This window comes from Dama dama, chromosome 33 (assembly GCF_033118175.1).
Source record: "Dama dama isolate Ldn47 chromosome 33, ASM3311817v1, whole genome shotgun sequence".
In the NCBI taxonomy this organism is placed as follows: Eukaryota; Metazoa; Chordata; class Mammalia; order Artiodactyla; family Cervidae; genus Dama; species Dama dama.
In genome coordinates, this window is record NC_083713.1 from 23,956,701 (window position 1) to 23,980,146 (window position 23,446).

Sequence of the window (23,446 nt, forward strand, 5' to 3'; positions counted from 1 at the left end):
TTGGGGACAGAGAGATGCCGAGGCTTGGGTGAGGATTTTGGATCCTTAACTCTAAGCTAGAGGTATTTATTTTTTTAAAATTTTACCCTCATGATTCAAAAATTGTTTTCAAGCCTCAACTTGGGCCTGGTGGGGTGGAACAGGGAGAATTCCCTCCACTCCCCCCACCCCTAGTCTGGCAAAATTGGCTGACTTCTCTGCACTTTGCACACTCCCCACACACTCCCCCCAGTCCTTTGGTTCCAGTGCTTTGGCTATTTTGTAGGGATTTCCCGGGTTCCAATTCTAACAATACCTCTGAAACTGCCCCACACCCAACTCCCCTGTCCCAGGGGGTTCCCCCACCTTCCTTTAATGCCAAGAGCTCCTGGGGACCTTGGGTCTAGACTTTATCCAGACAGATTGGGGGAGCCTGCTGGGATGAGTGGGGACCTGGGTGAGGGTACACATTTTCATATTTATTAGACGCTGTGACCTGCATTTCACCTTATTGCTCCACTCCTTCAGACAGGTCAAAGCCAATGAGTTATTGATGAACAAAAGCGTTAAATATTCACCTCCCGCTCAACTGCCCATACAAATGCTTTTGATGTCTCCGGCTTTTTGTGCTGCGTTCAGCTACGGGGTGCCAGTCCCGGGTTTTCAAGCAAGGAGCATCCACAGAGATAAGCACCCAGAGCCAGGGGAGCCATAGGAAGAGGGCAAGACCAGGAGTTCTGGGGACACTGGATTTTCCGGCCTGGAGCTGGGGGGCCTGTTTCACTTGAGACAGCCTGATTCGTAGAGCTGAACTATGTACTGCATGGATCCTCCACTCCTGGGGTGGGGGGGTCACAGCCCCCAGGGAGTTGATTATGTCACCCAGCCTGGAGGGCAGAAATCTGGCCCAGAGCCAAGCCCTATCTTCTCCGACCCTAGAAAGAGGTCCTCTCACCAGAAAGGGAGGGTGCCTGGTTCTTAACATCTTCACACATTCCATCTCTCATTAAAATAAAATCATCTCCGTTTTGCATGAGGGAGGGGCCCCTGATCTTTCCTGGAGTCTCTCCCCACCACCATCATCTTAATGAGATAGCCTTCCTGGAGAGTTCACAGGCCTCTTCAGAAGTGTACCTGTCTTCCGCAGCATAAGCAACTCTGAAAGAGCCAAACTTTTGAGCCCAACACCCCAAGAATCTCTGCCCCCCACCGCACCCCAAACACCCCTCCCCCTTGTCTGCCTGCAACGCTAGCGGCTCAGGTGCAGAAATTCTCGAATTGCAGTTAGAGAGAAGCAGGAGTGAAGTAGAAGGGCCGCATCCCTCCCTCCTTCCTCAGCCGGAGTCCCCAACCCAGGACCCAAATCGCAGAGGCCGGGGCTGGGCCGGGGGAGAGGATAGGAGGGACTTTCTCGTAAAGCTCAGAATTTTCAGCCCTTCCCGGAAGCGGGCCAACCCAACACACCCGCAGCCGTAAAGGGTTGCGTTCCCCCTCCTCCTTCTTTTTATTAAAAAAAAAAAGAAAGAAAACAAAAAACAAAAAAAACGAGAGAAGGTGGGGGCCAGGCTGGACCGGGTTAAGCTGGGCTGGGCGGCGAATGGGGATCGCGTTGCCTGGGTGCTTAGCAGGTTGGTTCGAGCAGAAGGCGATGCTCGGCGCAACTTGTTAATAGGGCAGGCTGCTAATTAGCTGCAAGCTCTTCACAGACGCGTCCGCTGCGGCAGAGCTGCACCTGTCCGAGCTGCGGAGGCCTGGGCAGGCTGGGAAGGTCTGGGGAGGCCCTAGGAGACACGGCCGAGGCGTGCCGGCGGCGCGTTCCCTTAGTTAGGTGACTGCAAACTAGGCCCCAGAAAATCTTCCCGGGAGTCCAGCTTAGATCCTCCAGTTCCAAATCGGGCTCCCTTCGTATACCCAGGCCTGGGGAGGCAGGGCCGTTTTTCCACCCACCCGCCCCCCTGGCTCGGCCCTTCTCCCCACACCCGCCCGGTTATCAATACCGCCCCTTCGCGATTCGGAAGAAACGGGGAGGTACTTACAGTGGTGGTGTCTCACGGTCCCGAACCTGTTGCAATGAAAACGGGGTCACTTAAATTCCACAGGATAATAAAACAGAGATGGATGATACACAGAAAAATGACAAGGCCCAGACACCCCACCAATACCCGGACCTCCCTCCTGCTTCGGATGCCCGCCCCTAGGAACTGCGCCAAGTTCTCCGCGAAGCGGGAGACTGCAGTGCTCAAGGGCAGACCCGCGGTAGGAGAGTATGCCCCCATCACCTACCCCACGCCATGCACCACTTTGGGCAAAACCTTACTTTCTGCCTGGCCCGACTCAGGCGGTCTGTAACAGGGTTTCCCCCGTGGGAAAACGGGAAGCGAGGAGAAAACGGGCCTTTGTGTGTTTCCTTCTGCACAATCGGCTGGGTGGGCGCAGGTCCACTGGGGAGGGGGCAGCCGCTGCATCTGTCCCTTGCCCCAGCTCCCCGTCTGTCTCGATCTGGAGCAACTCAGTACCCCCTTTCCAATTTCAGATTGGTTTCAAATTCCCCAGCTCCAACCAGTGCCCCCTCAAAACTGTCTTCTTTCCAAAGAAGGACCAGGCAAGGCTGGGACTTGCCATCCACTTCTGCTCTAATTCAAAACAAAGAGCAATTTCCAAGGGAAATGAGGACCAAACGATAGCCAAGGAAGAGGAAAATCGATGGGTTTAAAGGTAAATGGCAACGCTTTAGACTGTTATCCAGTTCTGTGGGTATGACATCATTTCATCAGCATTTTTGCTGGAGAACCCACAAGGCAATCTTAAGAAGCAGTGGTCCTCACAGGGGCTGGGGTCCAGCTTTCAGCCTCCTCTAGTTTTATTCTGGGACAGGGATCTTCTCGGAGAAATCTCAGAGGCAGAGCTTCTCCATCCTTAAACTTTCTATCCGTCCACCTAGCCTACCCGTTTTATTCCACTTCTGAAGCAGAACTTCACTCTGAGAAGGTGAGAGACAGAAAGTTCCTCTGGTGAGGTGAGAGCCCTCAGTTCCTAACTTTCTGTGTCTAGAAGGGAGAGGGGATTCCCATCCTCTTTCTTGATTTAGGTTAAGCTAAAATTAACTTCCATGGGACTTCTCCCCACCACCAGGCAGAATAGATGGAGCAGAGAAATCTCCCACCCCTGGAGTTGTCCTGGGAAAAAGTAATAAGTGACTTACTGGTTTTCTCTCCCAGTGGGCAGGGGAGCTGGGAGCAGACCTGTCTCCTTCTGAACCCGGCGCTAGCTGGAGCCTCTCACTTTCCTATCGCTGCTCCAGGAACCAAGCATCTGCACTTGTATGCTCTTAACCTAATTTATGGTGGGAATTATATTTTGGCTTGTCAACTCTCAAGCCATAAAACAAAGTTTATTGGAATCACGTGCTCGTAAATAGCCACTCAGGTCCCATCTCTGCAGAACCATAAATAACCTTCGGCTTTAAACTTTTATTCACTAAATAAAGGTTCACTGCAACTGTTCCCTCACATTTAAATAGTTCCAAATATCTAGGATTCAAGGGGGGAAGTCATATTCATATCAATACCCTGGTCTTTTCAAACAGCATCTTTTCAGGGACTCTGTTTAGAGGGGGAGATAGTGCTATTTGGAAAAGGCTGGTTGGTGGGCATGTCTTATGATTCTTTGGCTGCATCCGCTGTGAGTACCATCAACTCCTTTATTTCAATAATTTTCTAGCTCTAGATGTGGTAAATAAAGAGGAAAGCCAAAGGTCATTTCTATTGGCTTATACCAGAAGTTATTTCAGATTTTGTTTTAGCTTCAATAAGAAAAGAGTGGCTGGAGGCTGGGTGGGCTTGGGGGTGGGGGTGGCAGTTGGAGTTAACACTTGGCTCGGTATTGTTGTGAATGGGCTCAGCAAAAGTTGAAGGTAGCCACATGCCTAGAGGTTTCTGTAATTTGCTTAGATCTGGAAGGGAAGCCTTTGCAAGTGACCAAACTGCTTAAAACAGCAAGACTTGGGGTTTGGTGATGTGAGAAAGTAGAGAATAGCCTCATCGGGCATCTTTGGCAACTGAAGCTCTAAAGAAGGTTATAAAACAATAAAACAGCCCTGGTGTGAAGGAGACAGGGTGTGAGGAAGCAAATGAGGCTCTTAAGGAACCCAAGCCCAGGAAGTCAGATGTCCCCAGTCCCACAGTGCCCCAACCACAGGGCCTGGGCTCCAAATCTGGGTAAGATCCTATCTCTGCCCGCTCTTACCCCTCCACACACACCCCCACTGCCACCCCCATCAGAGGAAGAGCCTAAGAGAGGAGGAGGCAGCCTGCTCTCCCGCTGAGAAAACCAAGAAAAGAGCTTGGGCCTGAGCACTGCTCCACCGGAGGGTGTGACTCTGTGCTTAGGGTAGTGGGGGTGAGAAAGACACCCCCAGCTCCCACCAAAGGGAATGAATGAAAAGAAAATTGACACGGCCCCCCCAGCATCCTTCCACAGCCCGCTAGAGCTGCTACCAAATAGTGTGAAAACATGTGATTTTGACTATTACGATTAAAAGAATGGATGCTCTCTGTAGCTTTGTAGAGCACATATACATCTAAGATTTCTAAATAAAATTCAGTTGTGAAAGTTCTCATTAGCAAGTCCTATCAAACCCATGAAAGGACTCCTACTAAAATCTCTTTGCTTTCTAATTTCCACCCATTCTCTGTGCATTTCTAAACCCATTTCCTAATTTCACATTCACTGGATAGAAAGCAGGGAGCTATTAGTCCAGACTGTATGGCATTTATTTCTCTCCCACAACCCCCACCCCATTAGCCCACTAAGAAGTATCTTTTTCTTTTACAGTTGGTAGCATCTGTTTTTAAAATAAGAGTAAAGATGAAACATTTAAAAACTGTTTTCTGGCTCTATTAGCACTAGGTGAGCAGCTTCAAAACAAGTCCTTGTTAATCCATTTTAAAAAGTTTGAGGGCTTAGGAAAGCCTTCTTTATTTTTCCTTAAGTTAATAAAACTGAATTAACCAAAGGATATCTGACATTTCAGGCAGTTGTGATGAGCTTTTTATGGGAGGAGAGTGGTGTAAAGAGAAGACCATACTGAGGAGATGGTGTTTGAAACAATGTCTGGCACCTAATCTGGGCTCAAGAGACATTTTTTGAATGAATGATAATGAAAGATGATGACTGGGGCTTACCCACAGACTTCACTGTGGCTTACATAAGAAGAGTAAAATTATACAGCCCACTCTGTATATTTAGATGATAACAGGAAAGTAACTAGCTCTGCTGAGGGGAAAGGAGGAAAGAAGGGAAGACATTGAGGCACATAACTTCAATTACTTTCTAATCTTAGGATAGCCAGACAACATGATAAAGGAGAGTGTCTTCCAATCTTCCCTTGGCCCCTGCCCCCAATTTTGGGCTTTTTTAGATGAATGATAGAGTGGAATGGGAAAGAGCAAACTCTGTCTAGTAAGAAAGCTGAGCACTAGGGAGAAGAGCAGACTAGCTTCAGCCAATTTGTTGGGGCTTTTCCAAGGACTGTCAGTGGTGGTGGTGGTAAGTCATGAAGACGAGGTGGGGGAGAAGAGGTAGTGGTGGGGAGAAGATGTAGAAGCCTTCTTAGAAACCTGTTGCTGGGTACAGTGAGATTCTGAGCACCATCTTCCCCATCTGACTGGAAAGGGCCAGTTCTGGGAGTTTCTGCTCAGAGAGCTCCCATGAGCTAAAGTCCCCTGCAAGGCTCTCCCAACCCAGATGGCAGAGCCACTCCCAGGAAGGAGGAGAAAATGAAGGGGCCCAAGAGGCATCAACTGCACTCCAAATGTAAGGAAGTCCACTCTCTGCCTGCCCTAGAGGCCCTTGCTATGTGGCCTAGGAAAGGATATTCTGACCTTGACTTGCAAGAGGCCTCTTACCCAGAGGTGGTGTTGAACTCTTCTCTTAAACTATCTCCACAATCAGGATAAGTGGGAATGAGACTTCAGATGAATCCCCTAGACCAGGGGTAGGAAGGAAACTGCCAGGCCTGGCACTTAGGGACACAGACTGGGGAAGAGCCAGAGAAGGGCTGAACAGGGAGTCCCAAGCAGGAGAGAAATATAAATTCGTATTCCTGACACTATGCTCTATCGCTGAAAGGGGAACACTTCTCCTGCTACCCCCCACCACCTCCCCCTACAGTGGGGTCTGCTCACTGGAACTCTGCCTTGGTGTCTTCTGGGAAGGAGAGGTAACCCCAGAGGTAACAATTGCAATAGTGCGATGTGGCATCCAAAAGAACGGGCTCTGGGGCAGGACCTCTAATGGGGGTCCAGACCTGGAAAAAGCTCCAGTGGGTCCAAGAAAAGCAGGGTGTCGGGTAACCATCTAAGCCCATTGAGAACCAGAACAGAGGTCAGATGGGTCAGGAGATGGGGGTGACTGGGCAACTGCAGCGCTGCCCAGTTTCATGGGCCAAACTCTGCCAGACACGGTTTATAGCAGGAGAGACAGTGTGTTTGGACAGAAAATCCAAACCAGGTGAACTCTGGCTTGGCCAAGGGCTGCAGAGGCCCTCTTAGGAAAAGTCTGTAGTCAGAAGTCCTGGAGGCCAGGGGTAAGGGGTAGAACCTGGCTGCATGGGAGGGGTGTATATATATATATATGTGGATTACAGTCTGAGATAGTACTTATATAATTCCTTTTAAAAGATATAAAGAATCTCAAAAAATGGGCTGACGGAGATCTGAGGGGGCTAGGCCTCTTTAAGACACACCTTGACATCACCATGGCCCACACCATGGGAGCTGTGGCTCAGTCATGGCCCTGGAGCCCAGATCTTGGAACACAAGCAGATGAAGAGTGTGGAGCACTCCTTGCCTCCTGTGTGTTGCCACCGGCCTTTTGCTTTTCCACTCTGTCCCAGCTTTCAAGATACTGAAAAAAGGGTACTTGCCTTGAGGCTGTAAAAGAGGCTGTGACTGATGGGTGGTAGTAAGGAAGGTGGCTCCAGAAGGTGGCCAGTAGGGCCTGCTCTCTAGTAAGACCTGAGCCTTCTGTAGGAGTCATGGATGTGCCTGTGTGGGTATGAGGCTTCCGCTACCTGATATCTGCCCACTGAGGAGCTAGGGGCACCTTTCTCTTGGATATGGCCCTGAAGTCTACCCGTAGGCAGATGCCAACCAATGAGACCCAAGGAAACAGGGCCTATGAGACCCACTACAGCAACAGGGGAAGTCCCAGATCCATGTTCTCCTGTGACCAAGCCTAGGCCTGTCTTCTCTGAACAATTCAGGGACTGGCTGCGTGAACCAGGTCTCTCTCAGCTCTAAAAGTCTAGGCCTGATTATTAAGCAGAAAAAGGATACTGATGATAAGAAACACCTATTGAATGCTTGTTATTCAATATTCGATTGAAACAGGTATTGAATGTTTGGCTTGTGCCAAAACCCCATTCTAAGTGCCTAATCAATGAGTTAATGTATGTAAAATAGTTAGAGAATAGTGCTGGGCAAACAGTAGTGCTATGTAAGTAAAAATCCTCAGAACAACCCTTGAAGGTACTCTAACTATCCCTGCTTTCCACACGAGGAAACAAGCCCAGAGAGTTTGCCCTACTTGCCTAAGCTCACACAACAGTTAAGTGGAACAAATTTGAAAGAAGGCAGTCTGTACCCAGAACCTACTCACACTCTGAGTTAGCAAGTGGTCCATTTCCCCTTCCCTAGATGGTAGCAACTAGTCAGCTTATGGGGTAGTGATATTAGAAAACCTAATGAAGGAGGGAGCTCCCTTAACTAGGGGGCGGGGCATTGCTAAATGGTAGAGAGAACTTGGCCCCTGTAGACCACAGAATCATAAAAGATACAGGAAAGACCCTCGACCAGTACTCAAACATAAGCATACATCTTAACTGTCATGGTGGAGAGTGTTTATAAACTGCAGGTTCTAGACATCCTGATTAAGTAAATCTGGCATGAAACAAAGGAACCTGCATTATACAGAAGAGGCTTGAATGCAAGCCTTCATTAAAAATCACTGCTCTAATGTAGGGAAATGAGGGAAGCAAAAGACTGTTGCCAGGAGATAACAAGGAACAGTGGGGTTGGATCAGAGCCAGTTGGGGATGTCACCGCTGATGCAAGAAACACCCCCATGGAGCCCACCAAAGGCCTGAAATGGGTGTAATGGGTAAAGAAGAGTGTGGGGGTGGTGTGAAAAGGGGTAAGAGGAGCAACTGCGGGGTTTTCAAGCCGTACGCAAGAGTCACCCTGGGTCTCGGAGCCTCAAGGGAGTCCCGGGGCCTAGGCCTTGTTCGAAGTGAGCCTGGGCGAGCCCCTCGGCTTGAGGCAGGCGACGCTGAACACTTGGCTTTTCAAGGCTGCCGGTTCTAGGTACCAGGAATTGCAGGAAAGGAAAGTGGCAAGAACAGCAGCCCGAATGAAGGGGCTGGTAGGGATTGGGCGTGGCTTGCCCCACCACCAGACCCTCTTTTCCTGCTCGTCAGAGCCCAAAGCGCAGATATCGCGCCCCCTCCGGGAAGGCGGAGGAAGTGAGGTGGCCCGCCACCCCGGAACCTGCCTTCAGGGTCCCGGGCCTCTGGGCTGCCTTTGCTGCCAGTCCCGGGAAGCCGCCCCTGGGGGTGGGCGCCGCATCGCCAACTATGCTCGTTGGCCCAAAACACTTCGTGAGCGGGGGTGGAGGGCGGGGAGAAGGCGGGGCGGGGTCAGTGTCCCTCCCACGCTCCCGCCCGCGAGCGCCCGGGGCATCGCCCGCGCCTCCGTAGCCGACAGGACGCTTGTCCTACAGCGCCTCCTCCTGGACAAGGCGCCAGACAGCAGAGCAGGGGTCTGCTCCAGCCCCGGAAGCCCGAGGCCCCGGCTTCTTAGCGCGGGGCAGAGGTCTTCCCGAGTCAGAGGCTTTGAGCTGGTCCTCCCTTCCCCTTGGGGCGGCCAGAAGGAGTCGAGAGGCCCCTGAGGCCGCCCCCACCCCCACTCCCACCCCTAGCACTGACAACAGGCTCGCGACCCAGGAGTGTGCATCCTCCGTTAATTAGGCGAGCCCAGGCGGGAAAACCCTACAGTTCGTGCATTTATTTATTTATTATTTGTTTGACCGCTTTCTGCTGAGCCACTGGTCCCCACAGAGCCTTCGAACGTACTGCGCTGGCGTAACAAGATCCGAGAATGGTCCGGTTGAAGAATTGGCCTGAAGTTGGGCGGTTTGAACAGGCGCCAAGAGGAAAGGCCTTTTCCCAAAGCAGAAGCACCAGGCTGAAAAAAATCTATACACTTCCCTGAGGATTATATACATATATATATATAATCTTTTAAGGTCTTAAAAAAATGTATGTATGTTTATTTTAACACCATGAAAGAAAGATTTGGTTTTCTTCTGGTCACTAGCTCGTATTTGCAGACTATTTCTAAAGTACAGATTTAAACTGGGGTGACGTGGTGAGTCAAGATGATTGAAAAAACGTGGTCAAGGGCAAGATGTTTGGCTAGATTTAGATTGAAGGCTAGAATAAAGGAAAGATCAGGAGCGAATCCTGAGGGAGGGTGGAGTGGAGAGATCGGGTTTTATCTTCCAGCTCTGAGTCCACTCGCCCCCTCCCCCCATCCGTTCTTTGCTGGTTGGATCCCCAGGCTGGGTTATTGCATTGCACATGCGCCGGACGCTGGGCGAGCGGGCTAGGCAGACGCAACCCCGCACTGCGCTGTGCGGGAGGTGTGCGCAGTGCAGGCTGCTGCAGCGCCTAACTGCAGAAGAGCCTGAACGCCGCATCTTAGAGACACAGGAAACAGACTTTTGCAGGAAAACCTGTTAAAAGCTTCAAGCGTCCTTTCTGATCTGCAAGCCCTGTTCCGCCAAACCAACAAAATCGCCATGTTTCCAGTAAACCCTCAAGGTTGTCCTTTGGGTCAACAGTTTCATATCCAGTGCACGCCTTCTCCCCAGTCGTCAATCAAGGCCGGGGGGGGGGGGGGGTGTGGCGGGGAGGGTGAGGGGGAGAGGGAACCACCCTACGTCCAGAGAGTAGGACTTCTCCCTCATTCTGCACAACTATGAAGTCCAAGAGACCAGTTCCTAGAAATAGGGTATCTTTTCGCATTAATTTCGAAAAATTGGCCCTAAATTGGACTTAAGTCGGAATTCCGACTTCTTGGTGGCTTCTCCCCAGCTTCCGGTGCCCCCGCGTGCCCTGCCCGGCGGTCGCACTGCGGCAAGGCCGTAAATACCTCTAGCAGCTGCCTGCCAGCCCAGAGTGAAATACTGTCTTTGTTCCGATTTCCCCTGCTTCTCGAGCTCGGAAAACAGAATTCTGGCGAGATATATTTATTTGGAGGAGCATCTGACAGGAAAATACGTTCGGTTTTCAACCCTGGTGCTTGGCCACGTTTATAACAACGAGCTTCGCTCTTTTTCCTGGTCCTCCGAGAGAGCGCAAGCCCAGCTCATTGCCTGACCTTAGACACTAAGGCCCGGACGTGCCATTGGTTCCCTGATCTATACACGGTTAGAGGTTCCGTTCGAGGACTCTGGGAGTTACACTCCCCCGCTTGTGAGCTCTTTGGGTCCAAGTATTTTTTAAATTTCGTTTAAGTTTTTAAAAATTGGGTTAACAGGGACAGTGGGGGCATTTCCGGTAGTGGCAAAAGCGTTGACTAGTCTCCTTTTGGACTAAGTGGCCTGAGTTCAAATGTGACTGGCAGCGTGTTTATTCCCTTAGATGTAATTGACTATTTAAGCTCTTAATGCTACTACGGACTTAGGAAGAACCCCTTAGTCCTCCATATCTGCCCATGACATCACCCTCTGCTGTGCAATTGGACCTGCAGACCGCCCAGGTTCCTAGTCACTTGGCGCGCTCAGTCATTGAACCCAGGGAAAGGTTACTGAAACTCGGAACACAAGCGCTTGGCCATCATGGCCACAACTCGTCCCCACCCCCACCCCAACTCCAGGCAATTTAGGGACTCCTGGAGTTGCCAGGGTAGGGCCCTGGGAGCCCCAGTCCAGAGGCCTGTTTTTCAGTAGGTAATGCTCGATGCCAATATGAAAGAATGATCTCAGCAGTACTCTAACAGAGACATTTACAAAATACAGACATTCCGGACTTAAAATCAGTTTCTCACTAGTGAGTGATCATAATTAGTGATCAGCGACAATTCTGCGCACGTCAACTGGCCACAAATCGTAACCCTCCATTTTGAAACGATCGTGATTCTGTCGTTACTTACTAAAAATACCTTTCTATAAAAATATCATTTATTGTTCAGAAATGCTTTTAAGGCTAGCATGGTCACACTGGGATATTTGGGAGAACACTGAGTTAGGCTTTTCCGCTGGTTCCTGAAAAAACAATACTCCGCCATGCGCAGGTCAACCCCATGCGCAATGCGGCAGATTGTCCTAAGGTTTTAAGATTTCACGTGTCCATGAGGAAAGAGGCAATGGGATTTGAGAACTGCATGCTCAAGTGCCCTTCAAAATCCGTAGGAGAAAATAGCATTTCTTTCTGCAAATAATTTTCTTTCGATTCATAGATATTTTGGTTCACTAGTTTTGAAGTAGAGTTGGAAATATTGCTATGCTATTCATTTGTAGGCAACACACACACACAACAGTACATTTAGAGAGCAAAATGTCTACTCTTTTCCTGCTCTGGCAAAGAAGAAACACACGCGATGCTTGAACTTATTAAGCATGCTTCGAATTTCTGAAATGTCTGTTTTTTCCCCAAGACCTGAACCAGGTTTTCTGATCCTCTGCTCTACTGCTACCTCTCAAAACATGCATCCATTTTGTGGCATAGAATAACCCAGAATCACCTGACAGATGTGTGCCAAACCTTTCTTGAGTTGTTACGAAAATCATCTGAGAGCTAGAGAAGCAGTTAATATTTAAAATTCCATCTCATAAACAAGGCCTAATAAACCAAAAACTCTAAAAATCAGCATCACTCACCAAAGCCTGGATGAACAAACGTAGCACCATCCTGGATATACAGAATCCACCCCACCCCCACCCCCAAGCTCCAACCCTCAGAAAACACCTGTTAGCCTCCCAGGTACCTCTGACCACAGACCAACCGCAAAATGCTTCTCTAGACTTCAGAGTGCCCGTAGTGACCCCCAGCAAAGCTGACAGCTCCAAAAACCATCTGCAGTCTTCCCAGGGCGGGGATCCAGAGGCTCTCGATCTATGCCGCTATCCACCTCTCCTAATCTCGAGAGGAAATAGGGCTTCCCTTCGATTTCTGAGCTCAGCCAGACCCCACCCAGGGCCCCAGGGGACGCCCGCTCAGAAACTGAGTGATCTGGAGGCAGGGGACGCAGACAGGCACTCCCAGGCCCCGGGGAAATGTGGGGGGTCGAGCCGGGCTTCCCGAGCTAACCGAACGGGTGGGCGCCTCGAGCTTCTCGGTGGCAGCGCTGGAGGCGCGGGGCGGGGGCCGCTCTTACCGGAGGTGCAGAACTGGAGGCGGCGGTCGGCCCCGGCGGCGGCTGTAATCCACTAGGCGCTGCCCGGTTACCCGCGCTCTGCGCGGCAGGGACCCGCTCATGTTGGAGAAGGAGCGCGTCGGAACCGCGCGACTCGGCCACCCGGCTGCAGGCCGGCGGCTCCCGGCGGGCGGTGCCGGCGCCAGTGGGGGCCTCGGCGCCCCGGGCTCCTTCCGGGCTCTCCCGCCCGCCGGGCTCCCCGCCGGCTCCGGAGGCGGTAGCGGCGCGGCCCGGGGCGAAGCGGCCGCGGGGCCAAATTGGGCGCCGGGCGCGAGCCGAGGCCGCCGCGGACCCCGCAATCCCGCAGCCGGAGACTGGAGCCCACCTCTGCGGAGACAAAGGTTAGAAAAAGAGGGGGTGAGGCTCTAGGAAGGCAGAATGCGGGGGGAAATTCGCCTGGGAAATCAGGAAAAAGGCCGTGAAGGCGAGCGGAGCCTGCACATGACCAGCCGCAGCCAATGACGACCGCAAATAGGTCATAAAAAGGTCTATTACCAAGTTGTAAATTTTCTTCAAACAAAAAGGAATTTACTGCAATTCCTTGCGGATTTTGCACATACAGCTCGCAAGCGCCATGTTTTTTCCTCTCTTTCTCTCTCTCTCTCCTCTCCCTTCTTATCTCTCCGTTTTTCTGCTCTCCTTCCTCCCCCTCCTCCTCCTCCTCTTTCTTCCTCCCTCCTCCTCTTTCTCCCTCTGTGTCCCTCTCCACCGCTCGCTCTGCCTTTCTAGACTTTACGGTTCCTTTCTCTAGGAATTCTTTTCCTTTTATTTTGGTTCTTTGGCTTGAAACCTCTGCTCCTTGGGCACTGTGTTTCAGGGAGAATGAATGCCGCGCTCGCTTGGGGAGGTGATCTGTCAGTCACCCCTCCAACTCTCCCCTCACTTGGCTTCTCCTCCCCTCCCCTCACCAAAAGGCCTCTCAGAAAGAACAGCCAAGCGCTTTCGGTTTTTGCCCCTCTCATCTTCAGGCAAGCCACCCAGTCTGACCTTGTGCAGCAAACCGGGGCTCTGCAGGCCAAGAAAATGTGTGCTCTCCCCAACCCAACTCTCTCCAACATAAATCGGGGTCCCTCCTGTTTCTTGGGGTTTCTGCAGTAGGAGAGTTGCCAACCAGCTCAAAGGCTGGAAATGGTTTTAGGTACTTGTCAACTTCTCCAAAATAACAGTTTGAACTCCCAATACCTATACTTAATCTAGATGAAACATCCCCCTGCGACAGTCCTGGGTTAGAGAAGAGTCCATCTTTTTTAACATCCTCTGAAAATCCTTGTTTAAGTCTCCCCTAAGTGCAATTCACATTTCTATGGAATTCTAGCCCCTCTTCCCTTGCCCCCCAAAATGTTTGTCCATTGAAGAGCCTGTCCAGTGCAATATTGAAGAAGAGAAGGACTCCATTTGTTCAGGAAAAAAGCAACTCCCCAGTTTCAGGCTTGAAAAAAAAAAAATAGTTCTTTTTCTTCAAAGGTTGGAGTGCCATTCCTTTCACTCTTCTCATGGAAGCTGCTCCAGGGAACCCCAGCTGAAGGTAGACATCCTTTGCTAGCTCTCCTCATCATTAATGCATGGGCATGGCCATCCAGGCTTCAAACCTGCCTGTAAGAGGTAACCTCTCCTCACCCCCACCCCATCCTTTCAAGGACAGCTTTGGACTTCTAGTAATACATTTATAAATATGTGCATTAGTATTTCAATGTGTAAGTTCTCTGTTAACATCCTCATACCCAGTAAATACCTAAGTGGTCATACACTTAAGTAGGAAGCACACAGCACCCTTTGGAGCAGGCTATTTGTATCCCTTGACAAAGTTCTGATGACCTTGGATGTTTCTGATTAAAGTGCTTCTGTTGCCATGTGTCAGCAAAAGTCATATTCTTTCTAGAAAAAGTCAGTGGGCTCCAACTTTGCTGGAGGTACCCAAAGCAGCAGCCAGGCTCATTAAAATGTTCTCTCTTCCCCTGTTCACCACCAGATGCATGAGGATTCAACAAACAGTGGGAAACCAGAGGACACAAGTTTGGATGTGAAATAGTAACACCTTCTGCAGTGAAGAATAATTAAATATTTTAATTACACAAGCTCAAGCATGTTGTTGGACCTTCCCAAACAGTAACACTTTATGCTGGTCTACACATGTCTATACATTCAAAACATTGTTTAGTTTTGAAACATTCTGAGAAATAACCTCAATTGTCAATTTTCCTCTACCCAAATAAAGGCAGAGTTTATGACCCTCCATTTCAGCTGGTGGAAGGAGGGCTGGGAAAAGACTGCACTTTTGAAAAGGCAGCCATATTTGTACTTTTTCCCCCTGTGCAGAGATAAGCCATGTGCTGGGCTTTGTGGAACCTCACAAAATGGAAGCCCCTGGACTGACTTTTCTCTAGGAACTGTTGAGACCCACGCCTTCTTTTGTGTGTTTTTGGTCTACGTGGAGAACCTAAATCACTTAGGACCCTTGGTTTTTTTCATCCAGTGTTAACATTGGAGGGTCCTATTTTTCTGTAAATGATTTACAGACCTCTCTAAGCAGACTCTCTAAGCAGTCCAGGGCACCAAAGTGTCCACTGTTTCCAAAGGGTTCTCTGAAGGCTTATGCAAATTTCTGCAGCAAAAATGTTGGTTCGATATGCTGCATCCCTTAGATGTTTACAGATCTGAGCCAATTAGAAGGGCATCTCCTGCACTCGTCACTCGGAGTTGTCTGCATGAGACAGATGGTGGCTTCTAACCACTATAAGAAAGATGGTGGTGAGTGTGTGTGATTTGTAATTCCACAGACTCTATTTGAAAACAAATCTGTGTTTTCCCCAACTACAAAAGGGAGCATGTATACCTACACTAATTACCAACACTTTCTACACGAGTAATCTATGTATATGTACAACAAATATATACCCAAAATACCAAATGTGTAAATGTACAAATACTCTCAAGTGTACTAAGTTTTGCAAATCTTTTTGTGTACATGAGCTACGAATTTACCATAGGTTAGGGGTCCAACAGAGCCAGAAGATACAACACTTTCAGAGTAGCACAAAATGGAGAGGAAAAAAATTTTTACCTCCCTTCCTTAACTGATTTCCACATCAGTCCGCCACCATAGAGTCTTACCCAAATCAATGGCTCTAAAAATGATTTTCAGGGAGAATTCTTGTGTAGAAGACAGTGAATTTTGCTAATAGAGGAATCCCTTAAATGGAGGGCAGCTGGAGTCTAGCCAGCCCCAGTCTCTAGCCAGCCTATTCCCACCCTCTCCACAGCCAGACTGTTTGCTAGCCATGCTTTCAGGCACTTGGCACACTTGCTCTAAACCAGTCAACAGCAGTCTCAGGCAACACACAGAGCAAAACGTTTCCAAATCTAGCAGGCACGTTTGCAGCTGTCTCCTCTTGTGCAAATGTTTCTTAAGCCCCGGGCCACCCTTGACTTAAAATTGTCTTTCCTGGCTCAGGTCAGCGAATGCCACAGCCATGGCCTCTTCCCTGGATGGAAAGCCAGGTGGTGCTTCGCCTCTGGCCTAACCTGTGCCAACGTTTCCCTGGTCCTTGAAGCAGCAGGCGAACAGCCCACCATCACCTGAATAAGTGATACAGGCCCCAAAGTATAGGATTCCATTTTCATACCTGTGCAATAAAAGCCACTCTGGAAATTAAAATGTACCTCTTTAAAAACATACAGGCATCTAGAAAAAGAAGAGAATTCTTCAAAGTCTACCTGATAAAGGGGCTTTCCCTTTTGTGGGGAGAAATGTTAGTTTACTTGAATTTCTCCTCTTCCCTCCTGCCCCTTTCCCCTCCTCTTCCCTCATAAAATGGCAGCTGCAGGAGTAGCCTCAAATGGAAAATGGATATCTTGTTAATAACAGATCCCAAACCCCAGCATCAGCGCTGGCTCAATGGAATAAACTGTGGTATAATCTGGACTCTGGGTTGTTACCCACTGGGCCTACAACTCCAGTCCTTTGTGAAGTTCAAAGCTCTCCCAGTATCTTATCAAGGTGGTTTAGAGCAAGATGAAGCTAGAATAGCCTAGCTGGCCCTCTCTGAAATGAAAGAAAGTCCCCCCTCCCGCAGTTATTTATTTTTATAGCAAGGGTGCAGGTAACCCCCCTCCCACCTTTTAAAAATCAAATAGATGCTTTAGCAGGATGCTGCCTTCACAGGAGCCCTGGAGATTGTTCCTGACTCAGGAAAAGGGTTATTGGCGGCGCTCAAAGACACTAGCTCTAGAAAAAGGATTCATTTCTTTTATTAAGGAGCTAGCGATATTCTGCAGCGGTTGTTTACACTCGGATTTTTCTGCATTTGCTCTCAAGGCTTGTTTCAAATAGGTGAGGCCAACCTGGAGAACAGCAGAGGACGTACCAACCGACATCTGAGATACACACAACAAGTTGGCTCACAATGGGCGTGCAAACAGAGAGAAGAGAATACAAATAAATATGGCACCTCCTCAGGAAAAAAAACACACACACACACAAACCGGAATCACAGCGGCGGCCACAGCACAAAGACCTAGCAATTTCAGGCGATTCCAAGCACAGTTGAAAACGAAAGCAAATTCAGAAAGGAGAGGCGTTCCACAAGGTGACTTGCCAGACTAAAAATATCTAAGTGAAAATGTTATAATTGACTTTTCAAGTATTCATTCACTCTAGATGATTAAACTGCCATAATCTGTATAAACTATAGAAAAAATATTAAATGTCAACTTTGACATTGTCCTGAAACTTCTGTCACTAGCCGAACATTTTCCCCAAGTTTAAGGAAGCTGCAGAGCCAGGACTATACATTACACTCCTCAGCTAACATGTGCTTTTCTCAATATTTGGCCCAGACTTTTTCCCAGAGATAGTACATTTACAAAATTCTCAAAGAAACCTTTTAGGAGTAAACAAAAGGCACCCGAACCATTCATTATAAAAGCAGAAAAAATATAAATAACACATTTTAACCACATAATATAAAGTAAATATTCTGCGGGCATAATTTCTTTTAAAATTAATAAACTTCTTTTAATTTACTCACCATAAAGAAAAGATTTAAAACGTTCAAGTGCACTTGTTTGATTAATAAATCATTTTATATTCAATTATTTAGTGTTAATCATTAGGAAGTTTACGTTGTCGAGGCAAAATCACCAGCTCAGACATTAAAAACTACCATTATAAAAATATAGCTACAAGGTCAGTATCAAATTACTCTTACATAGGACAGCTCAAGGGCTGTTTCTATGCGACACTAGAAACATTTTTTTTAAAACACCCAAATCCCTCTCAAAGCGCAGAAACCTCAAGAGCAGTGACATGAAGGTAGCTTGAAACACAGGTAAAGTCCTTTCCAAAAAAGAAAACAGGTGGTGTCCACCAGCATATGCTGATCATTAGTTTTAATAGTCTGCGGTAAAATTTTAAAGGTAGAAGTTAATTTGTCGGGCCTTCGGCTCGGTCTTCCTCCAGCTCTTGGGCTTCCTTTTTTGTTTCCCCATCCTTCGCCTCCTGTCTGGAAACCGGGAATTTGTCCTTGTTGTTCTCCTTTTTCCATTTCATTCTCCTGTTCTGGAACCAGATTTTTACCTGTCTCTCGGTGAGGGCTAAGGCGTGGGAAACCTCGATTCTTCTCTTCCTGGTCAGATAAGGGTTAAAAAGGAATTCCTTTTCCAGCTCTAAGGTTTGGAAACGACTGTAGGTTTGTCTTCCCCTTCGTCTACCAGGAGCTGCTGATTAAAACAAAGAGAGAGAAAAAAAGAGGAAAATAAACATTAAAAATGTAATGGTGCGTCTGCAGGTTGCTGGAGGTTTCTGAAACAGGTCTAAGGGGTGAAATATACACAACTCTCCTTAGGTCTGATATAATATATAGCATGGGCAGGCAAGAGGGGCAGCAAGAACGTCCTGGCAATTATTATGACCCCCATCATCTTTTCATGGTTTCTACTTTAAAGAAAAAAAAAAAAACTCTGTATTACTTCATGAATAAGAGTCACTGTAAGCTACACCAGAAGAAAAAGGAGAGGGAGAGAAAAGGGGAGTTTTAAAGCAATTACGTGAGATGAAAGCAGATTTCTCCCCCTCTCCCCGCTTAAAAAAAAAAAAAAAAAAAAAAAAAACTGCATCCCAACCTTGTGGTCTCATCCAGGGAAACATTTGAGAAGGAGACGAGCTCTGATTTAAGTGGTCTGGGTCCTCGCCAATATTACCACTGGACGATTTACAGTCAGGATATTGTACCAGCTCGGCCTCTTGCTGGGTCGTAAAAATCGGCTGTCTCTGTAAGTTATCGTATCCGTAAAACTTCGCGGGCTCCCCGTGACAGGCAATCCCACCGCAGGGGGGAGGCGGCGGCGGAGGAGGTGGGGCGGCCTGGTAGGCTGCGGCTGGGCTGCCCCCGCCGGGGTGGAAGTAGTCCTGGCCGGGGCCCGGGCCGCCCCCACTACTGCAGCCCGGCCCGGCGGGCGGCGGCGACGGGTGCGGGTGCGGGTGCGCGTGCGGGAAGCCGGCGGCGCTGTTGCCATAGAGCTGCAAGGCGGCGGCAGCGGCGTGGCGGCCGCCGACCTCGGGCGCGAAGTGACAGTCGTAGTAAGTGGGATTGATGGCCTCGCCTGCCGCGGCCGCCGCCTTGTACTTGGAGTACAGCGGGTTCACGAAGTACGAACTCATCGAGGCGGCGGCGGCGGCGGCCAGCGGCCGGGGGCCAAGGTAGGGCGGCCCCGGGCGGGCGGGCGGCGCGGAGCAGGCAGGGAGCGCGCCTCAGCGCGACCGCACTGCCGCGGGGGCCTCTGGGGCGGCTGCTCGCGCCACTGGGGCCGCCGGGCTACGTTGCTGCTGCCACCCACCCGCCCGCCGCTTCTGAGACCCCGCAACCGCGGGCACTCCGCTACTGGGCGCTCATGCTCCTCTCTCGCGCCCGCCGCCTCGACCTCGCGCCGCCTCCCTCGCGGGTCGCAGGGCCTCACCCAGCCCCCGCGTTCCACTGCCCGCCCGGCCTCTCCCGGCGCGCGCCGGCTTGGCCGCAATAAACTCGCCAACACCCCGGGTGACCTGCCCCGCTGCCTCCACTCTTTCCTCTCAGGCACCAGGCGGCCCTGAGCGCACCGGGACAACAAAAAAAAAGTGCGCCCGGCCCACGGAGACACTCTTTGGCTTCGGTTTACAAACCCCCGCTCTGGAGGGAAAAGGAAAAAAAACACCCTCTGCCCGCCGCCACCTCTCACCTCGCCCCCCCCGCAGCCCCCTCCCACCGCTCTCGCCGCCGCTGCCGAGGCTGCCGCCCCGGTGCGCCCCGGCGAGGCATTTTCGCACCACGCCACTGCCGGGAGAGGGAGCGAGATGGACGCGAGATAACCGCGCGGAGGGATCCGCGCGGAGGCGACACTCTGCACCCGACGGGACGCCTCACGCTGGCGCGAAGATGCCTCCGCCAGCCTTAAAGGGGGCCCATAAAACCGCACTGCCAAGGGCTCGCCGTGCCCCCGGGCCCAGGGAATGCGGGCCACGGCCGGCAGGGCGGGGGCACCGCGAAGCCTTACACTTGGGGGTGGGGGCGCGGGGGAGGCAGGGAGGCCACTCCCAGGAGACTGTGGAGCAAATGACTCCCTCCCCGGCCCCTGGAGCAACCCCTCAGAGGTTGGCCGTGGCTTTTGCGCCTCTGGACACGCGGGCGCAGCCCACGGAACGAGGACAAGCCGTGTAGATGATCCGGACTGAATATTTGAGTTAGGTCCTATCCAACTGGCTTGATTAAAGGCCACAAAGGTGACCTCAATACCGAAGTGCATTATCAAAGCGAATCTAAGTAAGCCCTTCTTTTCCAGCCGAGCGGGCCTTGTGGAAATGAGATGTACATTTACCCTTGACGCACTGCACGCCTGGCTGAGGCTCCCAGGTTAATTGATATTTAATGGAAATCATGCCCATGAATATAGTTTCCATCATTTCACCCTTGATAGACGTCAGTACCAGGCGCAGGGGGCAGCCTGAAGAATGTGGGGAGGGGGAACATTAGCATTGCTGAGGGAGTAAATAGAAAAGCAGACAGAAATGTTCCAAGCCGCGAAGGAGGACTTACGCTGGGGAGGCTGGTATTTTCTCCGGCAGGACGCGCGGCTCCGGGTCTCAGCCCCTGCGTGGAGAGGACCTGGGCAGGCGATGGCCCCGGGCGGAGGTCGGGGAACCGACACCCCGGAGCCCCCAAGGAGCCTCCCGGCCGGCGTTCGGAACATGCCAGTTCCAAGCAGCTGCAGGCGGCGCCCATCTTCTAACGATTCTAGTTCATGCAACAAGCCTGGGAAGTTAGTGCCGAGAACAGGCGCCGTGTTCAACGTAAAAAGTTACTAATTTTTCCAAAGGTAAAGAAAGAGAAAACTCATTCTATGAAGGACGAGGAAGAGAAACGTCCCGTATCATGTGGGCAAATCGAGTGTGAATCGGAAAAATATTCCTGATTTTAGAAACTGGCTCTGAAGCCTGTTGGCGTTACACCACCAATTCGCCTTCTCTCTCCCCTTCTTCTTCCCCCCACCTCTGCTCATGTGTTGATGATGTTCAGTGTCCAATAAATATAATAATAGGTCTCTGCTGAGTGTGTTTTCCTTTGCCTACTCTTTCTTTTTCGTGGGTCTTTGGGTGACCCCTTTTCTTGGGATAATCCATTGTTGTAGAGGGCGCCAGGCCCACGGGAGCCGACCTCAGAAACACTCTCTCAGCCTACCGAGGACGCCCCCGTTAAAACTTACACACACCTTGGCTGGCTTTTCACGCCAAATGAGAATGTCTAAAAACCTCCAGACAGCTCCCAAAGGCGTAGCAGGCGACTGATTTCAACTACCTCTTACCCCTTGAGGGTTGGCCCAGCTCGTGGGTTAGATCCTGAGGTTAGTCCGGGTGGACAGAATATTATTATTTTGCAAATGGAGAAAATAAGGTAGAGACAGAAAGGCATAACAAGATAATGTTTAAGACTCTGTAATTGTTTCTACAGGGAATAGCTGAAAATAGTGAAGGTAAACGGATTGCTAATGAATCTGCAGATTATAAAGGCATGTCTTATTTTTAAATTAGTAGGGAGTGCAAGGAGGCTTCTGCTGTGTGAGTGGTGATGGGTCCGGGTTTTGTTGTTGTTGTTGTTATTGTTGTTTTCTGCCAGTTATCACCAGGTTAAAACCTTCTTTTAAATCCGTAGGCGAACGAACTGATTCGGACGGTTAACGATTTGTACTCCAATCTTGCAAATACCCAATTAAAAGAGTAATTATTTTCAATAAAACCTTGAAACTTTGTAATTGCGCCTTTTAATTGCACTGTTTGGCGTGTGTGGGGGTGTGGGTGTGCGCGCGCGCGTTTAAATCCTCAATAGTGGATTTTGGAATGGAATGGGGGAAAAGAAGAGCGAGTCCAGATCTCAATAATGCAAAGCACCTTCTAGAATTTTGTGATTCCTGAGGGGGCGAAAAAGAAACACAAACACTACAAATTCATTTCTACACATTCTGGCCTAATCAAGAAAACATTGTAAGACAACATTTTCTCTTGGGACAAAACAGTTTTATTTTTTTCCTTCATGCATTCCGTTTATAATCTGAATGGGAGCAGGGTGCGATTAACTTGGTAAACATGTATGCTTTTACACTTCTCTGTTTTGATACAATGCATTAACGTAACGTTCTCAACTGTGCCCAAGTTTTCTGAAATCCTGACTAAGCCAAAATTTTATACATAATAAACACTTCTGGAGAATGTAATAGTGCACATTGATTCTTTTTGGTTAAATTTATCCTAATTTGGAGTCTAACATAGGATTGTATCTTTAATCAAGCCCTTCTTCCGCCGCAAACGCCAGCTTTACGATCACAAAATGGAGCAACGGCGCTCTCTAGTGGCCAAATGCCACCTCTAGCCGAGTGAGCTTAACTTCTCTTTATTCAACTCAAACCAATTCCAATCTTGTTCTTTAGTTTGACTGGAGCTTGGATCGCTGACACTAATAATGCTTTCATCTCTTTGATTGTCGACAAGTCAAGTGCAGAAAACAGGGGCTCCTGAGTGCCAAAGATATTTCTGCTCCCGAGAGCTTCCAGTAGTGTCTTTTTCAAAAGCTTCCAGCCCTTCTTTTGCCAGACACAGTAAGTCCCCATTCTGTAATCGCCCACAATTACAGAATGGGCTAGATTCAACGAGATTACAACTTTCTAAATATCAACTGCTATAGACCTTTTCTTTTTTTACAGTGGAGCCAGGGACTTCGAAAGCTAAGAAACTACAGAAGTTAAATTCGTTCATTTTTTTTTTTCTTTTAAAGCTGTTACATGTAGCATTAAATCCTGAATGTTTGCTACTTTGTAATTTTAATGCTTCAGGCCCATTTCACTGGACAATGGGGGTGGGGATAGAAGGCAAATTAAAAACTTTTTTGATTTATCTCTGAATGCCTGTCTGGAAAGGCCCCTTTGGGCTGTGTTCATTGGAACTTCTAAGCACAATAAATGAGATATTAAATTTATATCAAAAGCCACAGAGTGAAATGAATTGGCTAAGCATTCCACTTGTTTTTATTTAAAGCGAAGACTTTAATCAGTTTAGGTGTTTCCTAAGAGGTTAATCTTTTTTCTCATTTTCATAAATGCTTTCCTCCAATTCAGCTGTAACGATTAATTTTTCTATACACAAACAAATAATTTCCAACAATATTTTTGCTCCGTGTTTGGAGTGGAGGGTTAGATATTTTTGTGAGAGGTCATTTAAGTGGCAACTTCATCTCTTTCCGCTGACCATGCATCTGGGAGATGCTCGGCCTAAGTAAATGACCCAAGAGCACTAACTCTCCCACCCCCAAATAACAGACGCATTTTCCTTTTTTTAAAAAGAAGGAGCTAGACGGCAGCCATAGTCAAATATTATTGAGAGCCACCCACTGGCTACTTCTATACCCAGCTTATTTTAAAAATCAGAACTATATTGTCTCCTCCTTCCTACTCCCCCCATTTTTATTTCCTAG

At 49.2% G+C, this 23,446-nt stretch overlaps 1 protein-coding gene and 1 long non-coding RNA gene across 3 annotated transcripts; one reads left to right on the forward strand and one right to left on the reverse strand.

The window, feature by feature from the left end:
* The first annotated feature begins 12,693 nt into the window (after positions 1–12,693).
* LOC133050937 (uncharacterized) lies at positions 12,694–14,542 on the forward strand. The gene is made up of 3 exons (XR_009691736.1): positions 12,694–12,796; positions 13,920–14,057; positions 14,425–14,542. It is a non-coding gene; the product is annotated as an uncharacterized LOC133050937 (long non-coding RNA).
* A 2,145-nt stretch (positions 14,543–16,687) lies between these two features.
* Positions 16,688–19,113, reverse strand: HOXD8 (homeobox D8). Of its 2 annotated transcripts, none has more exons than XM_061135711.1 (2): positions 18,576–19,113; positions 16,688–18,170 (listed from the first exon to the last, which is right to left on the reverse strand). In XM_061135711.1, exons 1-2 carry the CDS (start codon positions 19,111–19,113, stop codon positions 17,878–17,880), a joined length of 831 nt encoding a protein of 276 aa, XP_060991694.1. In that variant the 3' UTR covers positions 16,688–17,877. The 2 variants fall into 2 exon arrangements, with proteins under 2 accessions (XP_060991694.1, XP_060991693.1); XM_061135710.1 differs by having other exon boundaries at positions 16,688–18,173.
* Positions 19,114–23,446: the final 4,333 nt, after the last annotated feature.

What these genes read in the sequence shown, in the direction of transcription:
- HOXD8 (XM_061135710.1), bottom strand. Translation starts at nt 19,113, where the DNA reads ATGAGTTCGTACTTCGTGAACCCGCTGTACTCCAAGTACAAGGCGGCG. An exon ending in TCCCTGGATGAGACCACAAG is followed by an intron (nt 18,174 to 18,575) that starts GTTGGGATGCAG and finishes TGTTTTAATCAG; the next exon opens with CAGCTCCTGGTAGACGAAGG.